We start from the raw sequence: 16,535 nt of genomic DNA on the forward strand, positions 1-16,535 counted from the left end.
ATAAATAATAATGTGCTTAATGTGTAGGAGATATGTATTCTGCAGGGCTTTGTCCACGTCCTGAACAAACCTTGAACCTCGTTTTCTCAAGCTGACAGGGACAAAGAAGTCCAAAAAAATGTGACAACAAAAGGACGTTTAAAAATGTTCTCCCTTGTTGTTGCAAATTATTTTAAGCTACAAAACAGCCCCCAAAAATGACCTCATGGTGAGGCTGTTTCCCGCTTTTATTTTGAAAAGAAAAGTCTTTTTAACAGCGACTAAACCTGACTTGAGATTCAGTGCAGCTCATGCGTGTGTAATGAGCTTGTTCAACAATAAGTGTAATTAAATATAATGCTTACATAAATGTGTCACATGTTGAACTACATTTAATCAAAATTCAAAAATACATTTTGCAAATAGGGACAAAAAAGTCGACATTATAATCAATAAATATGTTTATTATCTTCAGTCCCGACCCGGATATTTCGTTGCACACTGTGGGACGCTGGTGGTGGTCTCACACGTGGGTGGTCTCATCCTCAGCGTCTGTGTCATGTGGCAGAGAGGTCTGCGCTTCAGGGAGGTTGTTGCACTGCAGGTAGAAGAAAACTACTTGGACCTGAAACACAAAGAGGCAACATGAACACAACGTCAGAAACATTTACCATGTTTACATTTCACACTGTGATGCCCCTCGTTTAAAAGTAAAGTCAATTATTTTACATTTTATACGTTTTTATAACCAGTTCAATTACATCTATTTTAGGCCAAATTTAAAAAATATAAATATAATAATTAAACATTTTTTTGATTTTTTTTTTGAATTTTTTTTGCAAAATTGGAATTTAATTTATAATTTGAGGGCTTTAGTTTCCTTCACAGAGCTGTGGTCAGGTCTTCTGTATTTATTTCAGGGAGTTTATGGGTTTGAGCAACATGTGGGAGTGTACCATTATTGGAAATAAACATGTGGTCGACATTTTTAATTTAAAATATTTAATTTTGACGACTTTTTGTCTAAAAAAAACACTAAAAAACGTGTTTCCCATCTATATTTATAAACCTTGCCTGAGCTGAGACGGCTTTAAAAGCCTCATTTAGTGAAATAAACATTTAGGTTAAAAGATAAAATATGAAACAACTGCAAATAATTTTAAAAGACATCATATTGTGTTTTTATTAATTGTTACCATCAATAAAACTGGTCAATTTTTCTTAAAGACAGAAAAAAGTTTGTGAAATAAAGTATCAGACTGTTAATAAACTTATTTTCTTTTAGTTTTAAACAGTTTTCGCTGCTTCAGTCCCACCTGCACCACCACCTCCTGAGAGATATCCACCGTGGGGCCGCCATGCCCGAGTCCTACCACAGGGGGGCGTAAGAGGCTCGGGCCGAACACTGTGGCCAAGTTCATCAGAGACATCTTGTTCACGTCTTGCTTCTCAGACACTCTGGAGACGATGATACAAAAAGAAATGTAAACAAAGTTCAGTGGAATTAGAAACGTGGTATAAAGATGATTACATTCAGAGATTTGTTGTCAGACCGTTGCAGGTGGTGCAGCAGGTACAGGAAGGTGTGCCGGTTGGAGTCAGGACAGGACTGCAGCAGCGACAGCATGGAGGCGAGCCGAGAGTTCATGTCCTGGATGTCTACAGGAGACAGAAAACACACGTACATGTAGAGTTTACCTCTCCTGGCTGAAAGGGGGTTACATTATTAGGTAACACATAATTGAATTGCAGCAAAAGGCTTCTGAATATTAGGAGGAGTATGTTTTTACTTACCCAGCGCTGTGGCCAGGCTCTGAAACAGCTCGGTGGGTACGAGAGGCTCAGGCAGCTCTCTGAAGTAAAGTTTGAGGACTCCAGAAACAGCGTTCACGTCTGAACTTCTCAGCCTGGTTACAGCTTCACGCAGACCTGAGCAGGGACACGCGACGATACACATGATGATAATGATCAGTGCCACTGATTCTTCTTTTGGCATACACACTTCCTTTGTTAAAACAAGACACAACTGTTTGTTCAAATGGGTTCAAACACGGAGGACTCTGCGGTTTCAGACAGCAGGGGATCTTTGTGCACGGCTGAGCTTCCAAGCACCCTCGACAGAAAAGCCGCACGTGTGTCCAGGGTCGACCTTCGGAGCCGGCGACAATACGCACAGGTCTCTATGTTAGCAAGTGCAGCTTCATCATGCAACATGACAACACCGGGCAGGCGTCGTGGGTATCCGTCTCCGAAGGGCAGTCACTGCTGCACGGACGATATTACACCTTCACCCACTTTTGCTAGACCTGCTGGAGCAGCTTTTCTTTTCGTCAGGTGCCGTTCCACTTTACCAGTTAGTTCGCTAAACAACTCGTTAGCTTGCTTAACAGGTGTACATTAGCTGGGCTAAAAGTGGCAAGCAGCTAGTTAGCTTGCTAAACAAGTGTACTTTAGGTGGGCTAAAAGCGGCAAGCAGCTAGTTGGCTTACTAAACATGTGTACGTTAGGTGGGCTAAAAGTGGCAAGCAGCTAGTTAGCTTGCTAAACAAGTGTACATTAGCTGGGCTAAAAGTGGCAAGCAGCTAGTTAGCTTGCTAAACAAGTGTACTTTAGGTGGGCTAAAAGCGGCAAGCAGCTAGTTGGCTTACTAAACATGTGTACGTTAGGTGGGCTAAAAGCGGCAAGCAGCTAGTTAGCGAGCTAAACAAGCGCTATGTAAAGAACCTTGGTAGTGACGCCCTGGGCAGGGAGCTAAATCACTATGAAGGGTCTTATGGGAATCTAAAAAGATAGATGAGCAGAGACTGCGCAGGGTCTTTTGTAGTCCCAGGGGAAGGCGGGACTTCCCTTAGCCACGACCATCTCATTGGTCTCGTGAGGACGCAATCCCCGTACGTATGTGTTGTACCGAGTGTACCGACCGAAAGGGTACGAGGTCATTTTCAATCGGAGTTAGCATGAACTAAAGTTAGCATAAGCTTTGTTTGTGACTTAATACCTGCAAAGCTAATTACATTCTCATCAGCCTAATGACAGTTTTGCATGCTAACACGCTACCTGCTAAGTATCAACATGCTAGCTTCATCGTTAGGATCATGTTAGCATGCTGATGTTAGCAATCAGCTCTAAGTACCAGCTTTTCTTCATATGAGGAAGTGAACATGAGGTGATTTTACACACTGCAGATATTTAATGATGCAGCATGTGTTCAGTTAAACCCCTACAGTGGGTCGGATGTTGTGTTTTCTTACTGCCGTTGAACGCAGCCTTGAGCGTGCTGATGTCACTGGTGGTCCCTGAGATCCTGTAGATTCCCACCTCGTCCATGCCCCTCCTCTCCAACTCCTCCACGCAGCAGCGCACCACATGAGGGACCAGAACTCCCTCCTGTCTGACAAAGAAACGAAAGCGCTCAAACAAAAAAAACTCCAGATCAGATCTCATTTCAGTTTTCACTCTGACATCACTTCTGCTAATCGTTAGCTCACTTTCCACAGGGGAAATAAAACTGAGTTTCACGCCCAGGCTTCTTGGTGAGCCCAGACTGGGCCGATGAAAACACTTCACAGAGACCAGCAGGGACTTACTGAGTCACTGTTTCAATGGGGACACAGAAGACGGGATGTGTTTGAGCTGTAGAGCTGGGCGGTTCGAGCGGGTGGGGGCTGTACTTCAGGGAGAGGGTCACCTCCAGCTGGCCGACGGTTAACGTCTGTCTCCTCCATCGTTTGGTCAGGGTTTTGGAGTCCAACTGACGGACAGAAAGAAAACAAACACAACAGCAGAGAAGATTTGTGTCATAAGGTGTGAATGTGAAACTAGTACAAGGATCTTAGTCCTAAAAATACACACAGCAGCCCAGCTGTCAGGACTCTCTGTACAATACCTGTCCTGTTTCACCAAAGAATCATTAAACGCTCATACATTTTTAAGACAATCAAGCAGTTACAGAAGTCATGTTTCTGTCCCACTGAAAAATGTCAGTCCGTTATTTTCTCCCTCTTTGGTCTCCACCAACTCCTAAAAGGAACTCTCTTTAGCCGCCCATCCCCAGAGATCCGCAACTTGGGGGTCATCCTGGACTCCTCCCACTCATTCAAGTCACAAAATCTGCATTCTACCACCTAAAAACACGTCCAGACTCCGATCATCGCTCCCTGACTCCGTGGCAGACACCCTCACACGTGCCTTCATTACCTCCCGTGTGGACTACCGCGATGGAGTCCTGTCTGGGACACCCAGCAAATCCCTGGACAGTATGTGCAGGACTGTGCTGCGAACTCTCATCCACCTTCACTGGCGCCCGGTCAGGTCCCGCATCTCCTATAAAATCCTCCTTCTCAACGACAAACCCCTCCATGCCCTGGCCCTGCAGCACCTTTCCCTAAACCCTGGTGCTCAGACACGGGCCCGCTCACCATTCCGCCAACCTGCGCCCGCTGACTTTTTGGGGAGGGACTCTGGAACTTTCTTCCAATTGAGATCCGCAACACAACAACCGTCTCAAAACCTTCCTCTACAGTCAGTAACAACCGTTACCCGGCTCACTTTGCGTTCTTTCTTTGTGCTTGTGTTCACTTGTTTTGTTTGAACTCATGAAAAGCAACAGTGGGTTGTTATTATTATTACCTGCGGTTTTCTGGCGCCTAAGATGTAGCACGCAGTCAGTTATTTAGAGCTGCGACAGGAAACACTGATCAGAGCGTTTAGAGAACTTGTGGAGCATAAAACCAAATCAATGAGGGCTGTGGGTTTGTCACTACGGGCGACTCCCTTCACACTGCACTTTTTCTTTTCAGCAATCTTTGATACAAAATATTTTTTAGTGGACAAAAGCGAGGTAAGTGAGTATTATGGACTGGGTGTCTGTGGCGGCGCCCAGTTAGTGACGCGTTTTCCATCAGCCAGCAGTGGTTGGTCTGTCAGAGAGGGTAGGCGGAGCTAAGCAGCTGCTTTTCCGCTCTCTGCAAGTGTTGAGAGTAAACAGTAATCTACTATGGCTGAACAAACAAAGAAAAGATGGATGACTACAGATACAACTTCAACAAGAAGTGAAAATCCAAAGAAAAAGAAACAAACTCGACGCTCAGATGAAGCAAACAGTCTGAAAAGGAAAGCGACCGTCAGCCAGGAAAATCAAGAGTTACAACCGGAGCCGACCGTGGACGTCACACATGCAGCACTGTCTGGATATCTGGGAAGTGTGCTCCTGTAATAACCGTTTATCGCCACAGGTGCCGCCAAAGAGAACGAAACTGAGATCTTCGAGATTACAATTTAAGTCACAAATAGAAACCAGAAACATTTCTTCACTCTGAGTTTTTTCTAACAACTGTTCATGATCAAAAGTTGCCATGTTCTAGTGTTGGGAGTCACGGCTCTTTGAAGGGAGCCGGATCAAAAGAACGGTTCATCGTTCTTTATGATCAGCAAAAAAAACACAGACTTGGCGGAGGGTTTTAACGTTGCTCACCGTCCGCAAGATGTTGTACCTCGTATAGCAGAGCTGCTGTTATAAAAAGCTGCTTGTGGTCATTCGGTATGAAGGGGAGTGGATCGAGGTCGGGAACAGCTCCAGCCTACAACTACGTTCCTGCTGTTCGAACCAAAGAGCCGTTCAAAAGAATCGGATCGTTCTTAAACGTCACAGAACGACCAAGTTCATGATTTTAATTCAGTCTCAGCCTTATATATTACATCTGAGCATCAGTCTTGTATCCAGACATATAAAGTGATTTGCCTTCATGAGACTGGACAGAGTGCTCCTCTCGTCACTCATTCAAAGCCAGTTTTTCACCGTGATACAGCTGGCGCTGGAGCTCAGCCCTGTGTCTTTATACCTGAACAGCAGCGTGTCCCAGGACGGTATCATCCTCTCCGTCAGCCTGGCTCACACACAGCACCCTCAGCTCCCGCGCCCCGTCCACCTGGAACGACAGCTCCTGTCGGACAGAGAGACGGCGGCGTTAACGCGGACAATGGCGGCTGTGTCCTAAAGATACAAACAGGTCGTATTTTTCAGCCCTTTGATCTCGGCTGCCAGTCGGATTAAGCGGAGACTTTACTGCCGCTGATCATGTTTAAAGCACGGACACAGAGCTGCGAAGCGGATGCTGTCTAGACATGAAGAAGTCCTCCAGCAGCCGGATAAATCATCTGCCTTTCACATCAGATTGAGTTTAAAGATGTACTCGAACCTGGTCCCAGTGCGGGTTCAGGCTGTGGACTGACGAGTGTGTGTGCGCCTGTTTGTCGTAAAACTCATAGCCGTCCACTTCCACACACACGTACATACCTGAAAGAGAAAGAGAACAACTGTTAGTGACCCGATGACCAGAGAGAGGAACCGAACTTTCCTCCTCAGTCAGAGGCTCATTTCTTTAAAGTAAACGGTTCGTGTCAAATATTGAACACACATGCTGGTGTCTGCAGGCCGCTGGCGGAGTGGATCGCCACGCTCAGAGTCCCGCACAAACACTTCCCGTCCTCCACTGGGGAGAGACAGAGAGACAAGAGAAGGTGGTGTGATCGTCCTGAACAAACCGAGCAGAGGAGCATGAACAGTGCTGAAAAGGTTTAAGGCCACAGAGTCATGTGACCTCTGCAGTGAGGAAAGGAGGACAGAGGCAGGCAGGCGTTGGTGGTTGTACCCGCGATCGCGCTGTGCAGCGGTGGGTGCTGGGTCATTCTCAGTTTCACACATGCGCTGGTGAGGGTGAGCAGGTCCGGGGGGACGGTTTCAATGTCTGATGAACAACAGAGCAAATATAGGAACCAATCAGGTCACAGAACAACAATAGAGAAAGAATGGCACTTTAGATTCAAGTCATGTTTTAAAGAGGCTTGTTAAATATTCTAGAGCGTTGATTTCTTCCTGAGTTATTCACAAATCATTTGGTCAACACAAAGTCTGGAAATAGTTGTTGATATTCCTCCCTTTGATGAGTTTCTTAAAGCTCGACATCACGCTGTAAAACTGCTGATCTGTGCCAAACGTGAAATGTGTACGGACTGGTTTCAGTCATGGTGGTTAGCGCTGTTGCCGCACAGCTAGAAGGTTCCTGTTTTAAGTCCCAGTTCAGACAAAAGCTGCATCCAGGGGCTGCATCCTTCAAACGACATATTTGAAGGCTCGTTCAGATGCGGCCGACAAAAGCGTCCGCCCAAAATATCCCGAGATTCATTGCGCGCCAATTCAAACAAGATGGCGGTCTCTTACTACACTTTAAAATGTAAACGTTGTTGAGCGAATAGCTTGAAACAAATTCTTTAAAATAACAGGTAAAGTGACGCTACTTATGCCAGCTAGTTAGGCCGGTAGCTGCCTGTTGCTAGGCGTCAGGAGTGGCGTACGAATGGAGCATCCTCTGTAGACCGCGTCCTTTGAAGGCTGCAGCCCGTGAATTGGGACACAGCTAAAGTTCTGTGAGGGGTTTTCTCCCCGTCTCTCCCTCTGTGTACTCCGCCTTCCTCCCACAGTGCAAAGACACGCGTGTTGGGGTCATAGGTGACTCTAAAATTGCCCGTAGGTGTGAGCATGAAAGGTTGTCTGTCTCTATGTGTCACCCCGCCTCTCGCCCAATGACAGCTGGGATAGGCTCCAGCCCGCCCGCGACCCTGAACAGGATCAGCGGTATAGATGATGGATGGTTACAGTCATTCAATCATGGTTTAAACCCTAATGTCATCCTTTACCTAAAACGTGTTTCACAAGCAAGAATAGAAGGTTAAAGCAGAACTAGATTCAAAATCGAGAAGGGGCGGGACTTCTGACGTCGACTTTTGTCAACTGTGAGTCAACTTCCGTAACCTGGCAACGGTAAGCGGTGGTGAGAAGCGCTCTGAAACTGAGGTTGTGGACGCTGCCAGTGCAAAGAACAGAGGCCCTGAAGGCGTTTTCGTTTCAGCCTTTAGAAAGAATTTTTACTAGAACTTTCCGCACTTCTTATATGAATTAAAACGTGTCTGTAAGCAGTTTGTTTCTGCGCTGCATGTTGAGGCACAGCTGCTGAGCGTCTTTATACCTGCTTTAACCTTCTCAAACAGCCGTGCGGTGGTGAAGCCTCTGTGCTTCCTTTCATTGCATGAGTCTCTTGTGTCTCTCACATGTGTCACTCTGTGCTGCTGACTTACTGTCTGTGGTGAGCTTGTGGACGGCTTCCCTCCACTCTTCTAGTTCGCTCAGAGACGAGAAGAGGAGAGTGTGACTCTGCAGTGAAATCAAAAGAGGTCGGTTATTATTCTAGTAAATTAGTGGTCAAAGCTGGAACTGTACTGACAGTATCAGGGTGTGTGTGTGTGTGTGTGTGTGTGTGTGTGTGTGCACCTTGCCACTGGGGCTGTGCAGCTCCAGTCTGTAAACAGGGGAGTGTGTGAGCAGCAGCAGCTCCATCTGCTCCATCTTCTTCCTGCTGCGAGCTGACAGAGCTGCAACCCTGGAGCCCTGATTCACACACACACACTTTTATCTGTTAAAACATACGCTTCTCACACTCTCCTTCTCTGTATTTGTGCGTCATGTTTCACACAAACATACTGCGTGCTGCCGCAGCTGCTGCCGTAGCTGGTACATCTTTGTCCGTATGCTGTGCAAGCGAAGGTGCGTGTCTGTCGAACGCTCCTGTTCCGAGGCCCAGCGCAGCTTGAGCCCAGCGAGCGGCAGAAACCAGCAGAACCTGTACTGCTCCTGCTTCCTGGAACACACACACAAACAAATGTGTCTTTAAATATGCCGACCACATTTCCCACAAGCCCCCCGTGTGCTTTCTTTCGCTGCGCTCACCCTCTGCTCGCGTGTTTGAGTTTGGCGCACAGCAGGAGGTCGGTGTAGAGGAAGAGGTGACGCAGGCTGCGTTCGCTCGCGTCCACCACGAAGCTGTCACGCATCAGCTGACGTCTCTAGAGCAACACACACACAGGAAACATATTTAACACTTTTCTACGTGCATCTTGGGCAGGTTTCGTACATTTTGGGGCTCACCATGCCGTGACTGAGCGTGACCTCCCGTTTGTTCTGTGAACTCTCGTTGACACCAGACAGGAAGCTGCGAGACAACCTCAGAGCTTCCTGTAAGGATGAGTAATCTCTGTGCTCCACTGGCGTCGTCTTCAGGAGGTCCTGAAAGATCACAGACATGTTAGAAAATACCACGTAAGGGAGGAAATGTGGAGTATGATGAGAGCAGCAGGGGTTGATGAATTCTCTCACACGCAGCACTAGTGTCGTCTTGGTCACTCTGTTTAACGGTGTGTAAAGCAGAGCTGCAAAACAAAGACAAAAGTCAGCCAGAGAGTTAAAAACACAAACATGCTGATTTAGAGCGTGTCATACCTTCTAATGTGTATTTGGTCCGAGCTTTGTCCGAGCCGTTGTTGGACATCATGCTCTGGAAAAGCGGGAGATACAGTGAATAGGGAGGATGACTATGAACGCAGCTTGTGTGCAGGAGGAGTCTGTAACGTCTGGAGTACCTGCGCCAGAGTTCGGAAGCGAGGGTCCGAGTCGGTGCACTTTCGAACGACTTCGACAGCTTCTTCGTAGTTTTCAATGAAACCGCCGTACAGGCCGATCTGGTTCACCTGCGAAGACGAAGTAATGGACAGTTAAAGGGAGGGAGGGAGCAGGGGGGACGATCGTATAAAAAGATGGATGACATGACAGAACCCTGAAAGCCCGCCTCCTCCATGTTATCAGATGAGACATGAGTCAAACTTTAGCCTCCTGCAATCTTTTACTTCATATAATAACGTTTTCCTCATCATGATACGACTTGCTTGTCTTATGACTTTATTCTCGTAATATTACGACTCTCTTCTCTTGCGACTTTTTTCTCGTAATATTACGACTTTCTTCTCTTGTGACTTTTTTCTCGTAATATTACGACTTTCTTCTCTGATTAATTTTTCTCGTAATGATACAAATTTCTTCTCTTTCAACTTTTTTCTCATAATAAAACAACTTTCTTCTCTGATGACTTTATTCTCGTAATATTATGACTTTCTTCTCTGATGACTTTATTCTCGTAATATTACGACTTTCTTCTCTTGCGACTTTCTTCTTGTAATAAAACGACTTTCTTCTCTGATGAATTTTTCTCGTAATCATGTAAATTTCTTCTCTTTCAACTTTTTTCTCGTAATAGTACGACTCTCTTCTCTTACGACTTTTTTCTCCTAATAAAACGACTTTTTACTATGATGGCTTTTTTCTCGTAATATTACAGCTTCAACAGATTTTTTTCTTTAATGTGGCCCTAATACTCTGTCATATCAGACAACCAGGAGAGACTCCAGGAAGACACTGGTCCCAGCCAAGAAATGGCAGTCGTTTTAATACTTCTGGTTTTTGTATGGGTAAACAAACAAGATACAACTTGTAATTGGCTAGCTGTTTCCCCTTGTTTACAGTCTTTAAGTTAAGCTAAGCTAACAGGCTGCTGGCTGAAGCTACCATAGACTGTATAAAAAACTGGACAACAGGACAGCTGCATAGAAGTGAAGCCAAACCCTCTCTATCGCCCCCTGCTGACTGGCTGCAGTATAGGTCATAAAGCCCGCCTCCTCCATGTTAACAGATGGGACATGAGTCAAACTATAAAATCAAAATACACGTCAAATACATTTTTCTCAAACATGGTTTCTGTCATTATAGTTAGTTCTTATCATGCTGATTTATGTCCAAGTGTTCATTTTTCTTACAAGTTTACTTTTAATTTGCTTAGTTTTAAGCAGCTCTGTTGACAAATCCGGCTCCTGCAGCCGATCAGTTCCTGATTAGCAGAGTGGAGGACGACCGGCGAGAGGAGACGTGACAAAAACAATCACTACAGTCACTGAAGTGTCAGTGAACGTCTGCGTCAGACCAACACAAGAAGCTGATCTGCTGTTAAACACGTCGAAATGAGGGATTCTTTGTGGGTTTCTGGTAAGTTAAATGTGTGTTTTGGTTAGAGGAAGGGGCCGGACGTCAATGCAGCGGCTAACAAGTGGAAGTAGTGAAAACGTGTCATCAATATCCGTCTACTTGTCTGATCCCCTGAACTGAGATGGTGGTTGGTTGATAGAAGTCAAAGTGCTTCTCTTTCCGATGAGTTGTTGGCGCCTACGAGTCTGGGGTGGTCTGTTTTGGAACATTTAGGCCTCCTCTCTGAACACACAACACTTTATCGACGAGCCCCGTCTCTCTCTGCTGCTACTTTTGGCGCAGCAGAGCAGAACTGACGCCTTCTTTCACGTCTTTTAGGTGCCATGTCACTTGTTGAGCTAGGTTACAGTAGCAGAGGTTAAAGACTATAAAGTGAAAATTAAAATGCGAACACTTGTTGTTTTCTGTTCATATGTGTTGATTCATTTGAGTCATGCTACACAGGCTCTTGGGTGTTTTCCCCCCAGGCTAAAAGAGGCACAAACATGGCAACTCAAGCACGTGTATCAACCAACTTTCTGCCCGACAATAAACTCTGCTTCAACCCACACACACATCCTCCCACACACTCATGAAGGGCTCTATCAAGAGCTTAGCTCAAACACCAGGTGTTTTATAGGCTCTAATGAGGGCGAGAACAAGCAAGCAGGTGTGTTTTAATTAAGCTGGGTCAAAACCACAGGTGGAAGAAATAACACTAACGACAGATGCATATTTCGGTGTCACTATGGAGCCATCGTTAAAGTCATTTATCACAGCTGTGCTTCACTGCTGTTAAAATAAGTAGAAACAAAACTGAAATAGAAAACAATATATTGAGACCGATTTAATTTGAAGGGGATTAAGTTTGTTGTTTATTCAGGCTTGACTCACTTCCTTAGTTTGATACACTTCTCTAATGTTCACTTACTATTTTCAGGAACAGGTCCCCCACCATCAGCTCAAAGTCCGCGTGGCTCGTCTCTCCCTCCTCGCCCGGGCTGGGTTCGGTCTGGCAGCGTGCGCCCAGCCGGGCCTTCAGGTCCGAGTAGAAGCTCTGGTGCATGTCTCTGAGCTCGGGCACCTGGTAGAAAACAGTCTGGACCTCTCGACTGGACAGAACCGGCTGAGAGGTCCCGGCTGAGGCCCTCAGAGCCTTCATGGGCTACAGAGACACAAAAGGACGTCAAATTAGGGTTCAAGAGCAGAGGGGCTAGAGGTCGACTGATGCAGGCGAGAAGAAACTAAAAAAAAAAGTTGTGATGTGAGAAAAGAACGTGTTAACAAACTGAATCAAGTGCACAGTTCAAGTTTCCTGCACATGAATGTTCCATAGCAGCGTTTAAACTTTGACACATTCACACAAAAACTATCTGATACATCGCTCGCTGCAGCCATGTTTTTTTCTCAGGGTTAGATGAGTCTCAGAGTGTTAGAAGGAGGAACCACAGAGTGTGCTATTAATAGCAGAAAAAAAGAGAAGAAGAAATTCACACAAAAAGCCCAGGTAGCTTCTAACTGCACCATCTCTATTTGATTTGACTTCGAGCTCCAAGCGCTTAGAAAAAACAAGCCAAATGTTGGACCATAAAAGAGCTCTTTAAAATGACCTGCTAATGATGCTAATGAAGCTAGTTCTTTTAGGCATAGTTATTTTGGGAAATAAAGTATTTAATTTCGTACCCTATTCCAGTTTATATCAAACTACAGCTAGTTCGTTAGGTTAGCTTTACTTAGCTTAGCGTTAAGACTTGAAACAGGGGGGAAAGCTAGCTTGACTCTGTTGATACAAGACAAAATGTGCTCGCTGTTAGCACTAAAGCTTCCCAATTTACATGTTTGTTGATTTTGTTTTATGAATACAAAAAACAGCACAATGTGGATAATTGGTGTTAGCTAGAGTTAGCTAGAGTTAGCTAGTTACAAGCTAGAGTATTTCTTAGCTGGGACAAGTTGTCAGACTGCGACAGAGTTTTAGGACGACGTTAAAGAAAAAAAAATTGAGGTTACGAGAAAAGAGTCGTGATTTTGGTCTGTGGTTAGCCGATGTGTTACTTTGAAGTGGAATATCAGAGGAGCAGCCGGCCGCCTGCGCGACGATTACTAAATCACGAGTCATTATCAAATAAGATCCCTTTTCAGAGTCCTGATACTTTAGCACGTGGTTCTGTTGTGCCAAAAAATTAAGCATTTCATATTTGTGAAACCTTTACTAAAGTATTGTCATGTAAAACTGTGTAATGGTACGGTAACACAGTCTGCAGCAAAACCTAGGAGGCTAGGAGACTTCTCGAGAGGTACGTGCATGCTATGCTACCATGCTACCGGTTGTATTCAATAAATATAGCTCCGGCTGACGTTGTATTTAGCCTCCTATGCAATCATTTACTTAATATAATGACTTTTTCCTCGTAATATTACGACTTTCTTCTCTTAACATCAGATTATTTTTCCTTTCATGTGGCCCCAATTCTCCCAGACAACCAGGAGAGACTCCAGGAAGACACCGGTCCCAGCCTAAAACAGTCGGGCACATCCCCATAAAATGGATAGCAGTCGTTTTAATACTTCTGGTTTTTGTTCAGGTTAAACAAACAAGAAACAACGTGCTAATTGGCTAGCTGCGTCCCCTTGTTTACAGGCTCTATGTTAAGCTAGGCTAACAGTAGCTTTAGATTTTCAGTGGATTGTTGTGAACATAAAAAGGGGAACTTCCTCTCTGATGGAGAACAATCAATGTGTGCTTACACGAGGAAGCAGAGGAAAGAGGACGCTGGATGTCAGTACTGCATGTAATGTTTCTCTGTATGACACAATGCTAACCACAGACCGGAAACATGCACGTGCCTGCTGCTCAGATACAGCAAACACATAAAACAAATACAACAGAATATAAATATGTCTTTAGAGAGCATTTCTTACTAATAGCACTAATGTTACTCAAGGCTACTTAATATAAAACGTTGTGTAGTGACAGGGGAACAGCAAAGAGGAAGTTAACAGCACTAGAAGTTAACCGTATTTATAATCAGCCACACAGAAGTTTATACCTTTTGTAATAAAGGAATAAAATTACTTAACATCTCAGCTTCCTTATTTGGATGCTAATATAAGAGACTTATTTTTTATGTGTGTGTGTGTGTGTGTGTGTGTGTGTGTGTGTTACCATCAGCAGGGCCTCCAGCTCCCTGAGATAAACCTCCTCGCTCTCCAGGATGCCTTTCAGCACCATGCGCCTCCTCTCCAGCATTTCCTCTGGGCTGCACAACGTCTGAATCATCCATCAACACATTCACTTGAGCGTCAGAGTCAGCGTAGTGACAATCATCCAGTCAATGACACAAATATAACACTGATTATAGTACGAGGGCTGACTGAGCCACAAACTCATATATATTTCCCTATTTAGTTGAGTAAAAGTGGTGGTGTTATGGTCACTTCTGTATTACGTCTTCAACACAAGGGCTCATTTTTCTGTAACAAGAGATTCAATAAACCGTCGACACGTTTGGGTTTTTATGAGGTCCGAAGACGAGGAAACGATATTTAAAAGTTCTCATCATTATTTTCTCAGACACAGAAGTGAGAAAGCAAAAATATTAACAAAACAAAATACGGTTTAAATCAGGAACTGTCATGTTGTCATGTTGTGTTTATGTCACTCCTTCTGGTAGAGGAGAATCGGACCTCAAACTGAAGTGACAAAGTGAACCTGAAGTTTTCAGAGACGTAAACGCACCGGGGTGTCGGGGAAGTCTAAGATCTCAGGGTGGAGAGGAGAGAGCAGACAGGACACCGCCTCCTCCTGGAACACGTCCTCCTCCAGGACCTCTGCTTCAACTGCAACACATGGAGGAGGACGGACGGGCAGACAGACAGGCAGACAGACAGAAGGATAGCCAGACAGACAGGCAGACGGACAGACGGACAGACGGGCAGACGGACAGACGGGCAGACGGACAGACAGACAGGCAGACGGACAGGCAGATAGACAGACAGACAGGCAGACGGACAGACAGACGAAAAGGGCAGACAGACAGATGGATAGACAGACAGGCAGACAGACAGAGAGACAGACAGAAGGATAGAAAGACAGATGGAAGGACAGACAGACGGATAGACAGACAGACAGACAGATAGATGGATAGGCAGACAGACAGGCAGACAGACGGATAGAAGGATAGACAGACGGATAGACAGACAGACAGACAGACAGGTAGATGGATAGGCAGACAGACAGACAGACGGACAGAAGGATAGACAGACGGACAGACAGACAGACAGACAGGCAGACGGACAGGTAGGCAGACACACAGGCAGACAGACAGGTAGACGGACAGACAGACGGATAGATGGACAGACAGACAGGCGGATAGACAGAGACAGACAGACAGATAGACAGATAGATAGACACAGACAGACAGACAGATGGATAGACAGAGACAGACAGACAGGTAGACGGACAGACAGATGGATAGACATACAGGCAGATAGACAGATAGATAGACACAGACAGACAGACAGACAGATAGATAGACAGAGACAGACAGACAGACAGACGGATAGACAGGTGGATAGACAGAGACAGACAGACAGACACTTTATTGAGTACAGTGGGTAATAACAAATAAGTTCCTGCTTCCCTCTTAATGTGTAAACTGATGGAGACCTTTCAAAATAAAAGTATTAACATGGTAACTGTAAAAGACATCATGCTGCATTTGAACAAACAAAATGTGTAAATAACTTTGTTATTTTTTATAATTTGTTCGGATCATGTTGCTGATTTCTAGAAGCTTATGATTCCCGTAAAGACAAGATATAATGCTTTATAAATGTACATTTGAAACCGCATGAAAACACAGAGTCCCCTTCACTCACCGGGCACATCCTGTGACTCCAGGTACTCCACAGCCTCCTGGTAGACGTCCATCAGGTGTCGGAGGTCTCCTCCTCACGGTGCAGCGTGAGCTCTGGAGACGCAGCATGTGAACGCGCTCAGCTGGACGCAGAAATAAAACTTCCTCTTTCTGTTAATGATGCGCAAAAGGGGAAAATACAACTTCCTGTCTGCGTGAAACCTGCCCGAAGCCCATGAGAACTGGCACCAGACTGGTTTTAATCAATGCCCACTATTGCACTTCACTTCCTCTAAACGTGTTTATTTCAACATTTCAACACGTTTAACACGTCGTTTCGTTTTATAAGCAATCTATTATTTGTAATGTGACCACAGTCTACATTACGTTCAACGTGAATGCTGTGATGGAAAGTGACAACATATTGAAATGTTTATATCAGTGTGAAATATTAATTCGACGAGCAAAAATTAGCTGCTAAAAAACTGCTAATGTAATTCCAATAGTGTGTAATGAGAATCTTGTGGCTAAATTTATCCTTGTTGTTTTATTAAGCCAATAAAATGAACCATTAGCAGCCCTAGCATTAAATAAATAAACTAGCAGCCATAAATAATTCAAATATAAACCATTTATATTTAAAACAGAAGGTTTACTGAGGTGAAACTGTCTTTGATTACTGCTTGTTCCTAGTTTTCATTACGGCCTCTTGTTTTAGCCAACGCTGCCCCCTACAGGGAAACAGAAGCTAACACAGCTTCATTTCTGCCTCCTCCATTCTCACGCCTGTCTCT

The 16,535-nt window shown here is 44.9% G+C and overlaps 1 protein-coding gene across 1 annotated transcript; it reads right to left on the minus strand.

Moving 5' to 3' along the window:
- Positions 1 to 421: 421 nt before the first annotated feature.
- Positions 422 to 15,836, minus strand: LOC138600939 (active breakpoint cluster region-related protein). The gene is made up of 22 exons (XM_069672495.1): positions 15,764 to 15,836; positions 14,622 to 14,722; positions 14,049 to 14,153; positions 11,814 to 12,047; positions 9,451 to 9,558; positions 9,311 to 9,365; positions 9,188 to 9,240; positions 8,960 to 9,097; positions 8,762 to 8,877; positions 8,516 to 8,672; positions 8,306 to 8,422; positions 8,113 to 8,188; positions 6,630 to 6,725; positions 6,396 to 6,470; positions 6,177 to 6,274; positions 5,820 to 5,921; positions 3,567 to 3,730; positions 3,231 to 3,370; positions 1,774 to 1,908; positions 1,533 to 1,638; positions 1,296 to 1,437; positions 422 to 604 (listed from the first exon to the last, which is right to left on the minus strand). The coding sequence occupies exons 1-22, from the start codon at positions 15,813 to 15,815 to the stop codon at positions 503 to 505; spliced, it is 2,472 nt and encodes an 823-aa protein (XP_069528596.1). The 5' UTR covers positions 15,816 to 15,836; the 3' UTR covers positions 422 to 502.
- Positions 15,837 to 16,535: the final 699 nt, after the last annotated feature.

Source organism: Semicossyphus pulcher, unplaced genomic scaffold, assembly GCF_022749685.1.
Source record: "Semicossyphus pulcher isolate SPU_LCO1_2020_fin unplaced genomic scaffold, fSemPul1.0.p SCAF_21, whole genome shotgun sequence".
NCBI lineage: Eukaryota > Metazoa > Chordata > Actinopteri > Labriformes > Labridae > Semicossyphus > Semicossyphus pulcher.